Genomic DNA, 21,578 nt, shown 5'->3' with positions numbered 1-21,578 from the left:
TAGATAAACCGATCGTGATAATTTTTTTATTATCTTGTCCTAACAAAATACCTATAAGAAATAAGCTCACAGGCTACAATAGTACAATGTATTGGTAAGAGCTTCGTGTCACCTACTATTTTGGTACTTAAGGAACTGGCCAAGGTTTATCTGTGCGCACACTGTTTTACGTTTATTTACACAACTGTACGTTTGCTAGAAGAAATCATTGAACATAATGACATCACCTCTTTGTAGCTTAGAATATTGAGGTAAATTTGCTTCTTTAGCCATTTATAGCGTAGCATAACGCACTGCAGTTTTTTAAAGGTAAAGTTTGATGAGTTCGTCACTGACAGCTGATGGTGTCAAAGTCCCCAAATCAGTAATCAGCAGTCGAATGAGGTCAGGCGAAGTGTAGTCCACGCATGGTTGGCCCTTCTAAAATACAGATACAACATATGAACAAAGATCTTGTATTCAGGCCTGTCTTAGAATAAGCTTACTACGAATACTGGGTTATGTTCATCATGTACACACTGTTATGTAATATCATTAGTGAAGTAAACGATATAATAATTGAGCTACCAATTATCGCACAGATAAAAATAAAAAGATCGTAGAAAACAATCCCTCCTAAGTCAATCGCAACTTGTTTTGTAGATTCGTTTGGTAGGCTTTATAGAACACATCATAGCGTGCTTCGAGAAAATGCTTCGAGAAGAGAAAAACTTCTTAACCTTAAGGGCGTTGGGCAGTGTCTCAAGGTCCTTTTGAGCCAGTGGAAAGAACCGTATACATTTAACACTTTCCGCAAGGACAAACACAGGAACGTTTAACTTTCGAGCCATCAAAGCAATCTGAAAATAGGCAAGTATCTTAGCATTAAGACATTAAGACGATAAGACACAAGCACTAGATGTCTACATAAAATCCAGTACCAATTGGAAACTAGATACCATTAATTGACGTTTAGTAGTGCTAATGTATGAAGATCTAATATAGTCAAGTCATGAATTATCTAAATTTTCTAATTCGCTATTATAGATATATAACTGTCTTTAACCTCACAGTCTGTTTTTTATATATAATGTATTTGTTACGTAATGTCGGTGACGTGCAGTACGTTGCGCTACATTAATTTTGGAGAGCTGTAAACAATGATATGCATTCATGTACAACAATACCACTCAAATAATAATTCGGCTGATAGTAAACGATAGTAGTGTCAATTATGATTGCACAGACCATCAAGGGTTGATAGACACCTTGCATTTCGTATATTGTGAGTCATAATTATTGTTCTTTGAGGTCGGGGCTTTCACTTAATAAACACTGAAGTAATCGGAACTTGAGTATCTAGATAATAAATACCGGGAATGTTCCGATTCGATTAATAATTCCTCCAGACTCCACAATTCCTTCTGCTCCGAGGAGTACTAGATCCGTTCTTTCCATGTAATATCCAACGGCCGAGTCCGCTATGAGCATCACCTCCACTGTACCAGCACCTGCTTCAGCTGCTTTAAGTTCTTTAGCAAGCTGGGCGCCAGCGTTGTCTACACCGCCAGATGATGTGATATACACCATGAAATTTGCGCGTATCTACAACGAAATCCTGTCTTAAATATATACCTTCTAGGATCGTGATTGCTAATTCCGATGTTTGTCTTTTGGTGCGAAAAGGGAAGTTCGAAAACTATTTCGCTGAATAAAACCTTTATTTTTGTAAGTGTACCTACTAGTCGTTTTCCCTATTTAGCGGTAAACTACCTTCGCGGCTTCCAGAAGAGCATCCCTAACAACTCGGGAACGCGAATGTACCATCAGTCTGTGTCCGTTTAGGATGAACGGAGCTGCTAGGCATGCAACTTTCTGACGATCCTTGGAAATCTAAAAAAAGAAAAAGTAACTTAAGTCATCATCAAGTTTTAGGCTACACTAATGGCCAAGAGGGTTTTAAGATTAGCTCAGAACTACTGAAGGATGTATGTCGCTTGAAGCGCATTTCATAATATGTGTGTCACATAAATATTACAATGCAACATTTTGAGATAGAGAAAATACACTGTTTTGTGCTGAGCTGTTTATTGTTAATCGCGCTGGAGTGCTTTCTGCGTTAATAGATTTACGATAAGAATTCGATGCCCTCTTGTTTACTGAAAAGCATGATTACATTTCTTTAGCTAAAAATTTGGCGGTATCACACAAAGCGCCATATTCAAGGTGCTAAGAATATCTTTACCTTCTGCAAGAATGCTTCCCCACGAGCCACGAGAGCTGGTTTAAGTTGTTGGAGGTCTACATCGAGCTGCGTAAGTGTAATGAACCTGAGGGACAAAATGCATTCTTTCTGATTCGTAGGTTATAATAATAGTACCTTTACGGAAAGGTACTGTGTAGGCGTTAGGCTCCAATATAACTCTCTATATTCAGTTTATTAATATAATATCAATACATACTTGCCTACGTAAAAATGCGAAACAGATGCGCGACCGATTGTGGTCGCGCGGGCTAAGTTGGCGGTGTTCAGAGACACGGAATTACAATTAACGATTAGCTGTTCGCTAGCTGTAAAACAAATATGTAACATAAGGAAAACAGGATCCTTCCTTAATTCTAATATCGTTGTCCGACAATAGCGTGCGTTTTTTAAATGGGCTATTTTTGTGGTTTTTCCATCTTATCTTTTCATGTTTAATACCACTTTGCACAGATTTTCAATGTTTATTTTTTTCTGTCAAAGTTAACGCTAGAAATCCAGCTGGGAGTCTATGTAGGTCTATCCTTTTATGATGTTGGATGATAATTCTTGATGAGCTTAGTTGTAATGCTATATTTCAATTAGCCAAACCGTTTTTAACGTCACTTGAAAATACCCCTTTGCAAGTAACGGAAAGGCGATAGATCTAGTCACCTGCCTGCGCAGTCGAGTCTGGACGGGAAATCTACTGGGTCCATTCATATGTAAAGCGGCTGCGGCAGATAATTTCGTAGTACACGATGATGTAAACGTCATAACCATACGGAATTTTTTTCAGACTTGACTTGTATGTGGGTCAAGTTTTCTGAATAAAAGATTTTTATTAAGGATAAAAAATACTTTATTTATTATATACAAAACCAAAAAATCTTATCACAATTATGAACACACCTTTTGAATAACTGGCAGGCACTTTCAACTCCGATAGTTGCACAACTTGATCTTACTAACGCTTTGGATAGATCATCTAAACTTGTCTGCAAGAAATGATACCAAGATTTAGTACAGTACTTGATCAAAAGTATTTATTATACTAATAAATAAACAGTGTTATTAGACCTACCACAAAGTTTTAGTATTATCTATGAACTTCAATTATCTATGAAACTGTTACCCTTTGACAGTAGAAAGTTTTGGTGATCCTTTAAGACTGCGCTTTTTCTACTCAAATTAGTCTCACTGACAGACGATAATCATAAAATAGAATTTTGCAATTAAACGTTTATTTTATAGAGCAATGATCACCGACATAGCGCTACTTTTTCCGGTACCGCAGATGTTGCGCGGTTTCGAATTCATTACTTACTTTCGAAAAGTAAACTAGATTAGAGAAAGAAAAAATTCAGAGATGGTAATAAGAAAGAAGAATTTTGTCATTTGTGTTTTAAAACTCAGGATAAACTTTTTTGTGATAGAACTACGTAACCGAAGTATTTTGTGAATAATTTTATAAGGCACCGATGTTCACTGTACCGATAAAGACAAAAATTTATGAAAAACTGACTTCGCAGTAAGTCTCCAGTAAGTACAAAATCGTAAGATATGCCGCCTTGATTGAAAAAGTGTGTCCATATACGTTTAGACAAGATCTTACTTTTTACATCAATATCCAGTCAGTTAATTAACCAATCATAATAGGCGGATAAATGAAGGATTTCGATTCTATTAAGTTCTTTATTTTTTTTATTTATTTTTGCTTTAAAATTAAATGGTCAAAAAGCTTTTTGATGGCCGGAGATCTACAGGTATTGGCTTAAAGCCTGAGAATTTACTCTTCCATACGGTACCGTTCGAATGCCAAATGAGGCTAACGAAATATTTAAACAAGCTTCGGCTACAGAGGGTGGTAACCTGAATGTTTTCGATTACCAAAATTTCTATCTCGGCAAAATTTGGAAAATAGTCAGTTTTCTTACTAGGCTTCTTGCCGATATCGCAATAAATGCTCGATATAACTATTTTTAACCATGACGCACCTCAATGCACATATTTGAATATACCAAACATTTCCGAGACCGCCTTCGCGATCTACTCTATTGAATGCGATTTAAACTATGAAGGCAACTGGCTGTCAGAATAAGTTAACACTGTTAAACAAATGTTAGGAAAGATCTTTTCATATGAGTTAGTTTTAATGGGTTGAATATGCACAATATCGTCTAAAACATTTATTGCCTTTTTGCCGATATGGAGCCTGTATTTCGATTAACGGTAGCTTATTTGAAAATTTTTGTGATATCGACTGTCAACTGAAGCAAGGTCGCCGTTTTGGTACCAAAAAATGTTATGTTAGTACCCTTCGCCCCTCACAACCGAAGTTCTATTATTATTTTTTAATAAATATAAATAATAGTAATAAATATTAATTAACAAATTAATATTTATTACTATTATTATAAATAACCATTAAATTGCAATATTTATTACATATCATCAAGCCATAGACCACTACAACACAAAACAGTACGCACTACTTTACCTCCTACGTATTTCGATAGTCTTATGTTTTTGCGAAGCTAAATAAAACCATATTCTTTCCAGGATCTGCCTTAGGTCTTTGCATCTCATTTTGTTTGGTACTTTTTTCACCTTTCTTAATATTTCGTTCTTTATTATTTTGTACTCGGATAAAGCGTAGCCGTGAAGCCAACTTTACACTTTAACAGCATAATGAGTTTGGATTGCAGCTATAAGGATGGCATCAAACAATGCATAAATTGGATAACTAACTAACAAGTAGAATTTTAGCTTTTCTGCGTCTGCAGTGAAAAAATGTAATCGATTTGATTTTAAAACTGCAAAATAAATGAGCATTTTTTATAGTTCGACTAATGCTATTACTATAATTATTTTTAACCAGCAATTGAAAATATTATTAAACGAAAAGCAGGACCTTTTTCTACAAACGTGTTAGCTTCCTTCGTCATTCATGTTTTCGAAAACAATATGTATCTACTAATACTTAGCTCTATCACCTTTTTAGATGATCACCTTGAATTTTAACCGAATATTGCATATGAAACGCATACTCAGTATCATTACCTGGAGTTCTTGCACACTGCCATAGTTGGTGTCCTTAACAAAGTTAAGTAACATTCTCACTGCAGGCACAATTGGAGCCTGGTCAGGCTCTTCTTGACATCTTTTCTCCAACTCTCTGGCAAAATCTCCAACCATCGTTCTATCGATGCGAACTTAGTATTAATTATAAAGTAAGCAATTATTCATATAACCTCCAAAATGCTTCCAGATATAAAAAGGAAACAGTCTATCACTTTGGAACAATGATTTTTAGTGTGTCTGCATTTTCGCTAGTGGCTACGCTGGTCCCTCGTGTTCCAAAAGCGATGACTTCGATTCAGCCAGAAGGTTTCTCGAAACCTTTACCGTGATATAATTGTTTATCACCTATATGGATAATGAACAACTTTCTATTAGCTATAAAATCGTCACTAATTTCGTTGATACACACGTTTGACTTACAAATATATCTGAAATTTATGTTCGATAAACATCTAGATATTATAGTATAAACATATATATAAATACTACGCAAATGCAGGATTACAGTAAATATAGGGCATCTGCTAGGGTGAAGCCAATGCCTGCCACAAGTAATCTTCTCTAATATAAATGGAGCAATCCGTCCTTTCATTGAACGGGTGCGTTTTTATGAACGCTTCAAATACAGATATGAAAGGTAGTACAAAACAATCTCAGAGAGAAGTACAGTAAAACTTACGGTAGATTCTAGCCTATAATGCGGTGCAACGCAATGATACAAAGCAGAGTCATTTAACAGAAATACTCCTTAGTACACCACCGTGTGTGCTACTATTTTTACGATAGTCTTTTCGAGTCAAGATACCAAGAGACGAAATCGTTAAATCTAGAACAAACATGAGCCTAGATTTAAAATTATATAAAGATCGACTTAGAGCTATGCTTCTATAAAAGGCGAAGTTCCTCCTCTTTGTTTTTGCTACGGTCTGTCTGTTTACGATACTAACAAAAACAAAAACACGCATCGAACGCCGGCGGCTTGTTCGTGCTGCTGATTCTATTGTTGTTATAGGTGCCGCGGTCGCAAATTTATCGCCGTGTCGTATTATAGCTGTTGTTGTGCGTTAAACAGGAATGACCAGTGTGTAATTTGTGTCATCTTTAAACCAAACGAAACTCGAATATGAGCCGTCGGAGGTCATATGAAGATGATGATGACGATGGTAAGCACTTCCCAGCTAGTATATTAATGAGTTCCTTTAGGTAGAAGTTTTTGACCGGCCAGCCGGTTGTCAACTTTCCGGTAAAGCGATGTTAATTATCTTTTTAAGATTTATGCTTTCAGCCACTGTAGCTCACTGTAAATTATAGCGTCAATTTCTACTATTAAAGGTACAACTTCAGGTCTGTCAAAAATATTTAATGGTTAGGTAGAGTGAACTAATAGGACGTATTGATATTTGCATATTATTAGTGAAAAAGGATACTTCGTATATGATTAGTGGAACTCACCGGTGACCCTATAATTGATTACGCAAAACAATTCGAAGTTGCAGTTGTCCAAGTAACTGAGGTAAATAAAACCCGCTGATTTTGAAATTACAGGAAACGTAGTTTTTATTAACTCCATTTGAATTTTAGTTTCGATTTCTGTGTGCTTTAAGGAACACCATGTCTTAGATTCTATTTAGGTCTTAGCTAGCAGTTGATATTAAGCTGCATTTTTGCAAACTTACATACCGAGTTACGACAGAAACAGCTTGGTATTATAAAATTTGGAAACTAATCGACCTTCAACATTTTCACGATTATCTGTGTACATAGGTTACAGTTACGTCTATGTGACTTTACATAAATATGACGATAATAATATCTATGAGCGTTTTATGTAAAATTGTATAGTAACATTTGTAAATTCAATGCTCTATCCTGTGTATTTCAGATCTTCGCTACAGAAAGCGAAGGCGCGTTGTGTCAGAACCTCGTGAAATTGAAAACAAACTCGAGTCATTAATTTTGCGAGTTGGCGAAAAGGTTGATCACAATTTGCATGTGCTTCATTTCGTTCTTCATTATTTATTGTATCGTTCGACACGACCTGATAGCATGAACGTTTTTGTAGTTGTAATTATAGTAGTGATCTTTACTGGTAATCTCTATAAGTTTCAACTGTGTTTCGCTCCACGATTTAAGTATCATCTGCGGCATTTGATCTAATACAGCTTTTAGTTTCCAACAAAAGAAATGTTGGTGATACTATCTGTTATATTGTCTGGGGTTGACGTAATAAGATAGTAGGAGTCGCCATTTGTCTAGGCGGGTATAGCCTTGAATTGCAACACTATAGCATTTATTATTACAAAGTATTTGAGTAACTATATCCGTCATCGACAAATACCAGATTTCATAATTTTAACCACATTCTCTCTGTTAATAAACTAGGTACACTGGTTTGTGGCTGTTTACTTTCATTTGGTTTGTTGCTGAAATAAGCACTTCGTTACTACATTACGAAATTATTCTGTACTCCCTTTCTCCTCCTATATTAGTTAAATTAAAAGGTAAACCGTAATAGGTACTTCCTCTTGAATTCTCTATAGTTACGACCGGTTCGCTGTGCAGGATTATGCAATCTGGCAGAATATAATCAGATGTCCCAAGACTAATCAGTAGTCTGTGCTAATCGCCTGAAAATCTTAATCTGACTATCGTCAAGCGATTTAAAACAGTACACTTCGCTTATTCTTTTCGAAAAACGATAACAAAATGCAAAACTTTCGATATTCAGGATTTCTCGATGGTTGTATATAATACATGTTCATTCAATATCAATGTTTTCAGAGTACTTCTTCGCTAGAGTCCAACTTGGAACAATTATCGGGAGTTTTATTCTCGGATTTATCCAGTTTCAAGGCCAATGTTTTGAAAATTCTCGTCGATTGGTAAGCTCATTCGAAAGTCTTCTAGGCTTACTATATTTAAAATTTCAACATTATACTTTATGGGATATAAATTATAGGAAATTTATCTCCATAACTGGTGACGGAATTTCTGTCAAAAATTCGTTTAAGGACTTTAAGCAAGTATAGACTGTATAGTATTATTCACACTGAGACCTTCAGACCTATCAAACGGTTCCTTCGTTATACTTGCATAGATTCACGATGAACTTTACAACTAAATTAACTGTTTGTACCTGAAAATATATAAACATGACCATTATACCTATATAGCTATAGTTTATAATCTTATAGTAAGGTGCTTAATACTTTAGGTGACCTGATATCTATCTGGTTTACTATGACTTTCCTAAAGTTTTATTTTTTTATTCATTTTAATTCAATCAACTGAAAGTATTGAAATTTGTCATAAGTTATGTGACTATTAAAAAAAATAAAATAAAAAAGTTATTACATGCAAACGAAGCTATACAACTTTCTATATATATATATGGAAAAGTGGGTTGCAATGAGATAGGTTTGGTAAATACACTGCAATTTTTTGCAAACTTGACATTGCGTGAACAGCCGTTAATTTTGGAAAAAAAAGCGCAGTTTCTCAGCCCAAAATATTTTTTGTACTATCGCAGTCATATAATTCTGTGTAATAGTCCACATCATGAGTCGAACATTTAAAAAAACGACACTTTGCCATCTTTTTCTCAGAGAGTGGACTTGATTGAATATTGTCATCTTTACTATCCAGAGCGCGACTAACTCTTGAGATCTAATGCCAATAGGCCAGAGCTATATAAACATCATAATTCAGCTTTCTTATTCTGCTCTCCATATTTAGTTAATCTTTTTATATACAACAAGCCTGAGCGTACTACAATAATCAAGTATGGAATTGTATCTACTTCGGCATTTCTTCTGTAAAATTAGTGTTCTCTCTTATTATTACATTACATAGATTACAAAGTGAGTCCAACAAGCTTAGACAAGATAGCAAACTTTTTTCATTACCATCCGATAATCATCCACAATAAAAAGAAATACGTTAGGAAGATAATAAGATGTATTTTTGCTGTAATATCTAGTAAATTTCACCAATCGACATATGTTGTCAATCGTTAGGTACTAAAGAGGACTGCAATAGCTAACTGATCTTTTGGCTTGAATTTGTAATCAAAATATATATTGAATGATAGTCTCTTTCAATTCTCGTTATGCGGCATTTTCTTCCATCTTAGCCATATTATATATATGTTGATGCATTCATATTGAGTTCATCATCGTGGATTTCGCACAAGTGTGCACAGTTACACCGACTATGAACTTCAATGGTGTGTAGTCTTATCCACTAGCGAAATAGAAAATAATGTAAACGAGGCTTAATTGTGACACAGGTAATTATAGATGATACTTACAGGATTACATAATACAGAACAACGTAATTTTCTTGACTGTGCTATTTCCAGTGCACAGAAGATGCCTGAAAAGACGTCAATCTACTCAACACTAGTTGGATTATTGAACGCCAAAAGCTATTCCTTTGGTGGTGAGCTCGTTGAAACATTAGTGCGAGCCCTTAAAGAGGCGCTTAGGGCTGCTGAATGGGACACAGCCCGTAATTGTGTCCGCTTCTTAGCTGACCTCGTTAACTGTAAGGTCGTCGATATTGCATCCCTTGTCACCCTATTGGAGAACTTTATCTCCGTCACAGCTGAAGAGAATACCCCACAGGTTAGTGACCTAATCTATGCATCCATAGGGTATACACAATACATTAGAGAAATATATTATGTGGTTTACATCGGATGCGTCTGAGAAGTTCTGAACCTTGCAAAAATGTTTAGTTCATATGACAAGGCATTACTGATGCTGAAGTAAACGATGGATGCCCTAATGAACAAAAAAGATATTTGCGAAGTGTAGATAATGTTCTAGTTTACAATTGTGTACGACTGGTTAGGTTAGGTTATCCGCCATGCTTTGTTGTTTTAAATTGTTACACAAATATTGTCACGTAAAATTGAAAAATATATCGTCAAGAAAATCCTTGTTATTAATCCTTCTTTAAAAAACATATTGGCAGCGATGAAGTATCTATTTCTCTAAGTGCATATTGACATATAATATTTATAGTAATTCCGCCGTTACACAAATATGTTTTCGCTAAAGCTTAAGATTTTTTTCTAATTTGTTTTATAATTTTTGATAACTTATATTTGACCATTTTGGATTGCCTAGGTTCGTTCGGACTGGTACGTATTGTGCGTGCTTTCATGTTTACCGCTTGTGGGACGGGAACTCCATGAAAGAAGAGAACAGGAACTCGATCGGTTATTGCGCCTTATTGATGCCTACATCTCGCGAAGGAGTAAAACTCACGTTCCTGCGCTTATGGTTTGGAGTTCGGACAGCCCTCACATGCAAGAAGAGGTCAGTTCTCATTCCCTTGCAGCTAAACTATCAATATATTCAGCAGACTTAGTGAACACTATAAACTGATTACATTTAGATAATATCAAGTATTCAGTACAGATGTTCTATTCTAAGATGGATTCGAAAATATCCGAACTATTTGATCACACTATATTTAGCTGTAATTATATGACAATAAAATGAATATTGGTAGGACGTTCGCCACAAGTATTATGTTTCGTATTCGTGTCACCCACTCATCATGTATCTATAAGTTGTTCTAAATTGTTGTATTATCTTGTAGATGGACTGTTAATTCTTAAAAAATATTGAGTGTCATATTTTGATGAAGTTGACTTGATAATAACAACTATTTTTCAAACATTTAGTATTTTGTTCGTAATAGTTAGCTAAGATATAATCGTCATAGTAAGTTAGGCGCAAAAAAATTATTGATATCATTGATAACTCATAGCTAGTTCATTCCTTTATATTGTTGCGACCTGCTCCAGTACTTGGATTGCCTTTGGTCCGCCATTTGCAAGATGCGCAGTGATAAATGGGCAGAAAATCATTTGGCAAGACCGTACCTTGCTTTCGATGGAGTCCTCTCGGAAGCACTCCAACACAGTCTCGCTACTGTGGCTCCACCACCGCACTCGCCTGAAACACACTATCCCTTTCCTTGGGTAGTGTTTAGGCTTTTCGACTATACCGACTGTCCGGAGGTTAGCCCATTTAAGCTGGCATGAAATCTGTATCAAAATGATAATGCATTGTTACAACTCATTATTTCATTATGCTTACAATTGGCCTCCTCTAATATGTGTCATAATCATTTTTATCGTAGCTGCTTTATTTATATGTTTTTAGTTAAGCTTGTTCTACAATTCGAGTAAAAAATATTTATGGTTATATTGAAAAATCAACTTTCTGGTTTTTGACCGTTTTGTATTCATGGGCATCTGTATGCTTAATATCTTGGTATTGGCGCAGTTACTCTATGCGGACTTACTGATAGGTCAGTTAATTGAATAACTGCTCTCATTGTACAGGGTCCGCCACTTCCCGGTGCACACTCAATCGAGCGCTTCCTAATCGAAGAACACCTTCACAGGCTTATTCGAGTGCATCACCTCGAGCGCAAGAGTTGCGCTGCTGCTCTTCTCTCGTTTCCCGGAAAGTCCAAGGTAAAATTTAAAGAATTTCTGAAAACGACGTCTTTTCAAGGCATTACACCCAAGAATTACCTAAGGTTGGCCGTAACATTGGTGATACAGTTTCAACTAAAGGATATATCGCCAAAATAATTATAAGAGAATTATCCCAAAGGAGTTTATCACTGCGAGTTTTATGCTCAGCTTGTGAATCATGTGAGCCGCGGCATATTTTAACATATATAAGGTTTATTTTTGATTCCGATCATTTTAATCAGGTTCCGTTCGAGTACATGATAACTGAAGTTATCTTCGCAGAGCTTTTCCAGCTGCCCAACTCACCTCAAATCGAAATCTGCTATGGAAGTCTACTGCTCGAGCTCTGCAAGCTTCAACCGAGCACGATGCCACTAGTGCTCGCTCAGACAGTCGAACTACTTTATGAACGATTAGAGACAATGAATGTCAGCTGTGTGGACAGGTACCCAAATGACCAAATATAACCATCATGCATGTTACACGCATCTCTTAGAATACGTAGTAATAGCACACACACATATATATATATATATATATACATGATGTTATTAAATGTGCTCATTTATGTTCACGTCCTTGGTGAAATTTCGAAAAAATATGTGAGCTTTAACGTAATTTGGCTACTTGTTCTGTTTTCTTTATGTGTGTTTGTATGCAGGTTCTGCAGCTGGTTTGCCTACCATCTTTCAAATTTCCAGTTTCGATGGACCTGGGAGGAGTGGCTAGATGCAGCTGCATTGCCCCAGTTACACCCGAAACCGATGTTTGTGCAGGGCGCCTTGGCGAAATGCCTTCGCCTGTCGTATCACCAGAGACTTGTTGAGATCATTCCAGCTGAGCTTCAGCCGTTTGTGCCTGCGGCGCCTCTACCAGTTATCAAGTATGGAGAACAAGCGGCCGAGGATACTCCCGGTCTAGCTATATCTAAAAAATTGGCTGAAGCCATTCAATCACGATGTACAGAAGATGAAGCTTTAGAGATTCTTAATGAAATCGACAATGCCAAAACCCAACAGCAGCTGCAGCCTGGCGGAGGACCAGATGAAGATGGTAGGTTTGGAAAATTATCTACTCATGCCCTTCACGAGGTATTAGAACTGCTATGTTTTAATCTTTCAAAAAAAAATATAGAAATCCATCATATAGTATCATCCTTAGGTAATTAAAAAGAGTATTTTGATGTAGATTCTGTGCTTTTATCAGTGATGTGCTTTGAGCAGTAAGTGATGACTGGTCTGCATTTTGATTAATTCTGTCAAGAGCATTTTTGATTTTATGTTGGTTGTAGTTGCAATGATGGACACAACGCCGAATTTGGGAGGCCTGAAGCCAGAACTGCTGAAAATCGACGTATTTGTACACACTCTATTGGCAATCGCGTGTAAAACAATGTCACATTCGTTTGCGGCCATCGCTAAGTTCCATTTTGTTATGAAAAAGCTAGCGGGCCAGGACGCCCCTGATAGGCAAGTCCAGATTCTTTTATCACTCTACGAAATATGGAAAAATCACCCCCAGATGATGCAGGGTATCATCGACAAACTGCTCAAGACCCAAGTGATTGATGCATCCGCCGTCGCTAACTGGGTTTTCTCCGAAGAACTAAAAGCCGACTTCACGAAGTACGTACAACTTAGTGCAGTATTTGCTCCTTTATCAATCGTTCTTTATAAACATCTACCAAGACATTGCTACCATTGCTAATATGTACCAAGCCAATATATAACCCCGTACCCATTAATTAGTACACATTTATAGTAATATGAATTCCACTCTATTTGGTCAAGGGCATACCTGTGGGAGATCCTGCACTCTACAATTCGTATCAAAATCAAACAGGTTAAACGCCTACAGACAGAACTAGATCAAGCCCGCGCGCGCCGTGACGATCCCGAAGAAGATGAACCCCCTCCCCCTGAGGACCTCGAGCGTGCGGAAGAACGACTTGAGACCGCCCAGGGAGAGCTGAAAAAACTTTTTCTTATCATACTGCAGAGGTTTGTTGTTATCACACATATGTACTTAGCAATGCCATCTACTTTAACGCCGTGGATCGTACTGGAGTCCAATTGAACTCTTATCTAATTAATTATTGTATTCACTCATTGTGCCAGCTGCTTGGCTATCGTCCAATATCTGCATTTACTCAAGAATCATTTACGGCTTGTCGGTTCGCAATTTCGCATAACGTATTCGAGCTTTGTGTTGGGTTGAATTTCATAGATTTATAATGTTGTTAACGGAACATATTTCGACGAATGAGGCTGAAGGTGCGGACGTGAGGACGCCATGGTTCAGGCTAACGCAGGGCAGGCTACTTGAAGTATTATTTAGGGTAAGTTCAAGCAGTTTATTCGGCGCAAAGCTGATTTTTAAATTGCATTTCGTGTTAAACGATAACACATTTCAACTGTGTGTCGCCTGGCCTATACGCGTCATTGTATGCCTGGTAAAAGAGCGTAGTGTAGACAACTGTTGGTTCAAGACGTCGTGATAGCGATAATTATGATAATTTCATCAACGCAAGGGTTCATGTTATAACTGAGTAAAACGAAAAGACGTTACATTTGGTATAAGTTTTGTTCGTGCTAAGTGATAGTCTTTTTAATTTTACTGCTATCGGTATTTATTTCAGCATCATGAGCATGTAGCGAACTACATCTCAACGCTGCAAAGTCTGCTTTTTTCATCGGATGTTGACCCGCACATCCTTGCTGTATACGAACAGTTCCTTGCGCTTAGGAATTAACATCAGCTAAGCCTAAATAGTGGCTCAAAAATAACGAATTTAATCGAGTAGATAGAGAGCTTCTGTGCAAACAATATCATTGCGAATGACAGAGCGGGCAGTAATGAAGCACGTTTTAGTACTCTGCATAATGCTGGCCATCGACAATGCACGCATTCATATAATTACCATCGTATATATGTTTACATCATTCAAAGTAACAACTATTATTGCGTATAGTATTAGAGTGAGGACACGGCTCTATAAGCTAGGAGTATCGGGAATTAAGTGAAAATATGGACGTATAAATAAAGTAACCCAACAGTGAAGCATTGTAGCTCACTGTTGAAACCAATAAACAGATATGATGTCTTTTATTATTCAACCTTTAATTTTGTACTATTTTTTTTATCTTCATCTTATCATGACAACACAGTATGAATGAACACACATGAAGTACCATACTGAATCAAGGCTCAGGGTGGCGCATACGGGGTGCTTAAAAATCACTCTTTCGTATGTAAAATATTATTAGTTTGTGCTCCAAAGTAATTTTTGCATTGTAAAATGTGCATTAAGAATAAAAGAATGAAAAAGAATTTCAAAACAGCTATCTAGAAAGCAAAAAGTGATTCATAGTTCGTTTTAATACGACTTTGTAGAAACAAGCTGTCCGTAAAAGGATGCACACTTTCCCTTAATTGGACAACTCTTTTGACAGCATGGTGACTAACGCAAATTACTTGATTTTACTGCAATAACCTGTTTTATCACGCATTCGGGAGGACTAGTAATGATGGCAAATTTTGTTTCTATCAAAATGGAGCACCTGCACAATATTGTCATACTGTAAAGGTATATCTGATAAGAATTTTTCAAATGAATGCTTACAGAATATCATGGTCCTTGCCCAGACCTGACGGCAACCCGCTTTTTCTCGTAACGAAGTTTATGCCGGAAAATTGACGACTTCTAAAATTATTCTATTTTAGAATTCTTCTAGGAAATTCTTCTAGAATCAAACAGATTTAGTCTCAAGTTTGAATCCCGTGGTTATCATCTGTGCACAGACCAAAACGGCAATAATTTCTAATATCTGTGGTAGAAATTGAAGTTACACATTCTGTAGAATATTTTGCAATTTAAGGATTAACTTTGTGTAAATAAGAACTGAAGTTACAAGCATTCAAGCTCTGTATATATATTTTAGGCCAATCTCCATATATACAAACTAAGATATCTGTAAAAAGTGGTTTTAGACAGCCTCAAACCTTGGTTAGTCCCTCTTTTTGAACACCCTGTCTAATATTACTAAGATGTTGAGTTTCACATCGTTCACTCTAGCAGGTACAGTCAAATTACAGATAATGTGGACGTTGGCCTTAGCGTTGTAGCATCTTAGCCCCATACCCCATAATAAACTCGAAATAGAGGAACTCACTGTGTTTGAGTTTTTTAGGCGAACAAGGACAAAGTAAAGTATTAAATTGTATAATTTTACGTAACTTTAACTTCCTAGTTGTATTCTTGTGGCGACCAAACCATACCGCTGTTCCCCAAACAAACGAGTTATGGATTTTAACACCTGATCTTTCTAGATAATATGCGTATACCTAGATAATAATGTATCACATGGGGCTACTTCTACGCATTTAAATGCGTATCCCTTTTTCTACATATATCGAAAAAAAACTAATTATCTATGGAAATTCAAGTTTTCAAGTTCATGATTTTCCTCACTCAGGAAAACTCTATGGGTAAATTACTGTCTAAAGGTTTAAAGTTGCCTGAGCTTTGCTAGTTAGATCACCAAGCCGGTTTTCTAGTTACTGGTTCGATTTTTGGTGTCCTTAAAGGTGAAGATTATTTACCGGAAATTCGGAAATACGACTCGTACACGAGCCCAAAAATTATTAACTGAACATTTTACATTCTAGTTTAAGACTTCTATTTAGGTTTCAGTGTCCACCCTTACTGCTACGAAAAAAATCGTCGGAGTTTTGATGTTTGGCAACTGTGAATTCTTCACCACATATAAACAGATGATAACTTTATTTCAGCCATCTAATACCGATCGAGTATCAAAAGTTAGATACACAGAGTTTCATTCAGTTAATCGAGGCGCGACCTGTTCTTCGTACGTAAAGGGCGACTCGCCTGTACCGTCCGTTTTTCCTGAATTACGTTCACGGTGTTCGCCCCCCGAACCGGAAAATATCTGTATTAGCCGTTAGAAAAGCTTACATTACGTATACCGTTAAAAACGCTTACATTAGGTATAAAGGTCACACCACACAAAGGCGTTCTTATCTATGTAGAATGTTTCACTATTTCATCTTCGATTTTGCTTGAATTTGCTAGCTGTTATAGTTCGACATACATTATGTCCCGCGCACAGTTTTGTTCGAAAGCAGACGACGATACGTTAGCCGACATGACTACCCACACGAGGTTAGTCCCTAGCGAACGGTTTTTTACATCATCCACATTATATAAACTGAATTTGTCGATAAATTAACACAGAAACTCATCGCACTAACCAGATATATAACGATCCACACAAATCTGACACGGTTATCTATATTACTGCTTCATACAAAGCCAAGGTTAAAAGGTTACAAACGCATTCCTAATTGCTAACTTGCTTGCCCCTATACCTCCACAGTATCCTGGTCTACTTTTAAGATTATCAGTTATCTAACATTATCATTTATAATATTTTTTGTATAAAACCAACACCGATAATGAAAACAGTTAACTTCGACTCTCCGCATGAGGTTTATTCTCATAAAATTTTCTCATACATCCTAACCCTTTCTGTTGTATGGTTTTATGGTACCTGGGTGCTAGATGGCATTCACACACCATGCACAAACTTCCTTTCTTTTCATTATATATGTATATCAACTGGTAGCGTTTAAATCTTCCGTTCTCCTATTGATGATTCGCTGCAGCTGGCCAGCAATAGACAGGTTTTCTTTTGAATAGTGTGGCATCTTTAGAGAGGAACGAGTTCATCATTCCTGTGCTTATTTTTTGTTTTTTTCTCTTAGTTATTGGTTGTCTCACTGGTGCTGTTGCAGTACTCGTTGCTTCCTTTTTTATTTCTTACTTGCTGTAATAATTGATGATGACGAAGGTCAAACTTTAAAACCTAAAACGCGAACAGGAGCAGGAAGGCCATCATGAGACAGAACAGTCCCATTGCCTCAGATAGGGCAAAGCCGAGAATGGCATAGGCGAAAAGCTGCTGCTTAAGCGACGGGTTCCTGGCATAGCCTATAATGAGCGAACCGAATACGGAACCGATACCAGCTCCTGAGCCAGCTACTCCGACAGTCGCAGCTCCGGCACCGATGAATTTAGCTGCCGAGTCGATATCCCGCGACACGATCGAAGTGTGCAAGGGCCGAATGGGAGCCAGCGTTCCGAAAACTGAGGACATCGGGGCAATCGTGATCTGCTTGCGCTGCTGTTGAACTGTTGTGCTTTGCGATGACGCCAGAATCTGAGCGGCCGGTAATGAACGATTGGCCACATTCCTGCACACCACAGGGGTGACAATCTTGCTTGCAAGAAACATGGTTATTGGTGCTGAGAAGTTCCGCGGTCGCCGAGACAAGACTACACTGAGGCACAGAAGCACACAATGGGCACACGATCACCACCCGGAGAGGTCTGCGTCCTGTGTGACACCAGAAGGACGACCGGCCAAAGGCACCGCAGGTCGGAGAGCATGGAAAGGGCGGAGCACAATGCCCGCTAGCCCTTTTAAACTCAAACGCGCGTTTTTACCGGAATCGGGCTGCTATTTTTTTCGCAGAGCTATTTCTCGAGTAGACCAATCTTTGACAACAAAATTCAGTATCGACAATAGTCAATAAGCTGAAATCAACGAAAAGGCTTACGGTTCTTTCCGATTTCCCAAGGGTCGGCAGAGGGCGCCATGCCGCACCTCTGCGCGAAGCGTCATTTCAAGATGGCGACCTCCATGAATGGCGTGTTGAAGAAGTTTTTTCATGTTTATCGACCACTATTCAATACAAATGAGGCGTTTATTACAAAGATGAAACGAGCCACTTACGTAAGACTCTATCCAACAATGCTGGTGCAACCGGACGGATCCACGTTCACAATAAGGTACCCCATTTTTTCGTAGATTTCTACCACTCTCAAAGTCGTCATTGTAACGTGTCCGGAGTACGAGGATTGACCCAAGATAAAATTCGAAAGCACTGGCGATGTTGATCTTCAGCTATGCGAAGGACACCGACCAAAACAAGCAGTGGCCTCAGCAGAAACAGTTATTTTAAATATGAAGATTTGCATTTGATTCCATTCAATGAACATTTGAAGACAATGTATACATATAGCGGCTAAAAATTTGAAAACAGCTGTTGAACGGTTTTGCGAGACACTTTCATTTCTCAGTAGATAATTTAGTAGGGCTGTAGTGGTAAATACAAGACTAAGAAAATTAGTTAATGTCCATTGTCACCTCAAAAATGTTTTGAAACTCACCAGTCTATATTACCGTAACTACAATGATTTATGCAATATATTTATAAAATAACTTGCTATCAACTTTTTTTGATTTAGCTGTATAGTCAGTGTCACCAACAAGAGTTTATAGCTCTAAATAACAATGTCTATTTTGTAGCCAATATATTTAACCTAGTGGCCAATTCGTGCAATGCAGAAGATTAGAATTAACTACCCATACATAATAACGCGGTAAACACTTAGATTTTCAATAATAGAATATAATAGTAATACATTAACTTTACCAGGTGCTGTTGAATCGCTCCTGTTTTCGAAAGCTTTCGTACCGGCTCATTTAACTACCGGTGCATCAGACATTTCTTGCAGAGAGACGATTGTGCACAAGATACTGTATTCTGTGGCTTATTGCAGCACCAGTTAGATTTTTCCGAATTATGACATAAATGTAATTGGTCTATTATTAATATTTAATCTATAACTACGCTTGTTAATTGTGAAATCGTGTACATTAACAAATAAGATTACAAATCGAATGATGAAGTAATTTCCTTTTTCATCCATTTGTTACATAGTTTTATTTAGTTCTAACTAAACGTTACAAAGTAAATTGGTTTTGCTGCTTATATGTAGAACGTCAGTGTTGCTTAATTCTGTTAAAAATATGTAGTGCAGCCAACGATTTCAGATAGTCTATGTGAAATGTGTGGTTCGAATTATAAAATATGTAAACTACATTGAACCAAGGCTACAAACCAGTAGGCATATTTTTTCCAAAAGCATACCGGCAACGTGTCTCGTTGGAAAAAACATGCATCTGTGTGCTGTTTGACAAATTTTCAAAAGTTTCTTTCTGTAAGGCCTATGATAAGTGTGTGTTGGCTAATAAAATCTACTGTAGTAATGTCTCGTAATGCGTGGTGTCACATTTTAAACAATATGCAAAATAAGGAAGTTGTTTCAAAAGAAACGCTCGAACATTCGTATACTGAACTTGGCCAAGTAGGTACCAAATTAACTATAGATGTATAATAATTATACATGCTTCTCAAGTATATAACTGAATACCTGCAAAAGGTTTTATCGAAAGGAGTTAACACAAAGTTCGTTGCTGGACGAATTCTCACGGTTTTTCAAAATCCCAATGCTTTTATTTGTAGGATTAAAATACCGAGGCTGTAATCTATCTCCGAGTATCAGGAGGCAAATCGAGATAATTAATAACGCCCCCGAACCGAATAGAGATAAATTTTAAAATAAGTGTGCTTAAAGAAAGATGCAACACTGAGAAACGAGAATATATTTTAGTTGAAAGATGACGTAGAGAGTCAAAGACAAAGTTCTCAATAGGTATATAATTCCCATTTTTCAGCCAACAGCAAGTTGGTAAGGTTGACACATGAAAAAAGTGGAATCTATCTATCTATATAATTTTTTGAAACTGCCTTCAGGTATCATGAACCCCGCCAGATTGTGCAGATGCCCCTTCGATTCGACGAACTAAGCCCCGAGGAAAAGCAGATCGTATTATTGAAACGACGGCCGAAAGAAATAATGGAAAAGAAAATAGTTTTCACGACGGATTTCGATTCTAAAAAGTATCGTAAATACGTCACGAACCGTAAACCGATAAACAACTGATCCCGAGAAGTGAAACATGTTTATTGTTCAATAAAGTGTTTTTTTAGTTATAATTATGTAATGATAAAGAACCGTATATTGCGGAAAAACGTTTAGCGTTTTAGTAAATGTGCACGAAATACAATATTGGAAAAAGCGATTTTTTATATTAAACGTTTCAAAATTTTATATTATATGTTTGTTAACGCAGTAAGAAATAGTATACGAAGTTGATTTTATGCCCGTTTTACTGATGATTTCAATATCGAAAATGCATGCACAAATTTACTAGAAAGCGGAAGCACATTGAGGAAATGAGTAAATAAATCACAAAGAAACAATTAAAAAATATCAAGCTACCAGGGAAATAATGACACTCTTTATTGTTTCGCTTTTCTAATTTTTGGTTTTTTGGCGCTTATCTGTTAAATCACTTTTAAGAGAAGACAGCTGTTCGATCAGTTCATATCTCTTAGTTTTAGTGTTTTTGCCGTACGCAAAACAAAGCATCAGGATTGTTTCCGCATCCTTTTGGCATCGACGTTGATTTGATGTATCAAATTCATGTAATTTTTTTAGCTCACATACCTCCCTTTAGGTCCAAGCTATTAGATTTGTAGAAGACGATAACAACGATCTTGTAAGGCAAGAAGCGCTTTTTAACAGTATATAACACGTGATAACCGTTTTGCAGACAACCTCATATTTGATTAACTTGCATATGTAATAGTTTTTTTTTTTAATAAAACAAATGTGGACGCAATGTCAAATCTTATTTACCGTCCCGAGAAGAAAATACCGATTGTCACCTGGAAGTATAGTAATTTGCTGATTACCTCAAGGTGATCGTGGCATTCGCTGGCTCAGTCAACCCGGCTTGCTTAGAATTTCCAGTGGACCTAAGGACTCGTAATTAATAACAA

General features: G+C 37.0%; 4 protein-coding genes across 4 annotated transcripts; 2 read left to right on the top strand and 2 right to left on the bottom strand.

Annotated features, from left to right (window-relative positions):
* Positions 1-145: 145 nt before the first annotated feature.
* On the bottom strand, positions 146-5,612 carry eIF2Balpha (eukaryotic translation initiation factor 2B subunit alpha). Its single transcript, XM_022853749.2, has 7 exons — positions 5,285-5,612; positions 3,134-3,219; positions 2,225-2,309; positions 1,753-1,872; positions 1,354-1,584; positions 720-839; positions 146-420 (listed from the first exon to the last, which is right to left on the bottom strand). The coding sequence occupies exons 1-7, from the start codon at positions 5,417-5,419 to the stop codon at positions 304-306; spliced, it is 894 nt and encodes a 297-aa protein (XP_022709484.1). The 5' UTR covers positions 5,420-5,612; the 3' UTR covers positions 146-303.
* Positions 5,613-6,263: 651 nt separating this feature from the next.
* Cbp80 (Nuclear cap-binding protein subunit 1) lies at positions 6,264-14,898 on the top strand. Its single transcript, XM_022853755.2, has 13 exons — positions 6,264-6,468; positions 7,188-7,279; positions 8,087-8,187; positions 9,666-9,930; positions 10,438-10,629; positions 11,124-11,339; positions 11,667-11,801; positions 12,047-12,249; positions 12,466-12,857; positions 13,096-13,429; positions 13,595-13,804; positions 14,031-14,142; positions 14,443-14,898. The coding sequence occupies exons 1-13, from the start codon at positions 6,429-6,431 to the stop codon at positions 14,554-14,556; spliced, it is 2,406 nt and encodes an 801-aa protein (XP_022709490.1). The 5' UTR covers positions 6,264-6,428; the 3' UTR covers positions 14,557-14,898.
* A 2,396-nt stretch (positions 14,899-17,294) lies between these two features.
* Positions 17,295-18,252, bottom strand: ATPsynC (ATP synthase, subunit C). Its single transcript, XM_022853761.2, has one exon. The coding sequence runs from the start codon at positions 18,116-18,118 to the stop codon at positions 17,690-17,692; it is 429 nt and encodes a 142-aa protein (XP_022709496.1). The 5' UTR covers positions 18,119-18,252; the 3' UTR covers positions 17,295-17,689.
* Positions 18,253-18,466: 214 nt separating this feature from the next.
* On the top strand, positions 18,467-21,026 carry mRpL55 (mitochondrial ribosomal protein L55). Its single transcript, XM_022853748.2, has 2 exons — positions 18,467-18,675; positions 20,487-21,026. The coding sequence occupies exons 1-2, from the start codon at positions 18,482-18,484 to the stop codon at positions 20,674-20,676; spliced, it is 384 nt and encodes a 127-aa protein (XP_022709483.2). The 5' UTR covers positions 18,467-18,481; the 3' UTR covers positions 20,677-21,026.
* Positions 21,027-21,578: the final 552 nt, after the last annotated feature.

The sequence above is a fragment of the Varroa jacobsoni genome, unplaced genomic scaffold (assembly GCF_002532875.2).
Source record: "Varroa jacobsoni isolate VJ856 unplaced genomic scaffold, vjacob_1.0 contig02043, whole genome shotgun sequence".
In the NCBI taxonomy this organism is placed as follows: domain Eukaryota; kingdom Metazoa; phylum Arthropoda; class Arachnida; order Mesostigmata; family Varroidae; genus Varroa; species Varroa jacobsoni.
Note: the sequence above shows the minus strand (reverse complement) of the source record. Positions and strands in the feature narration are given on the sequence as shown.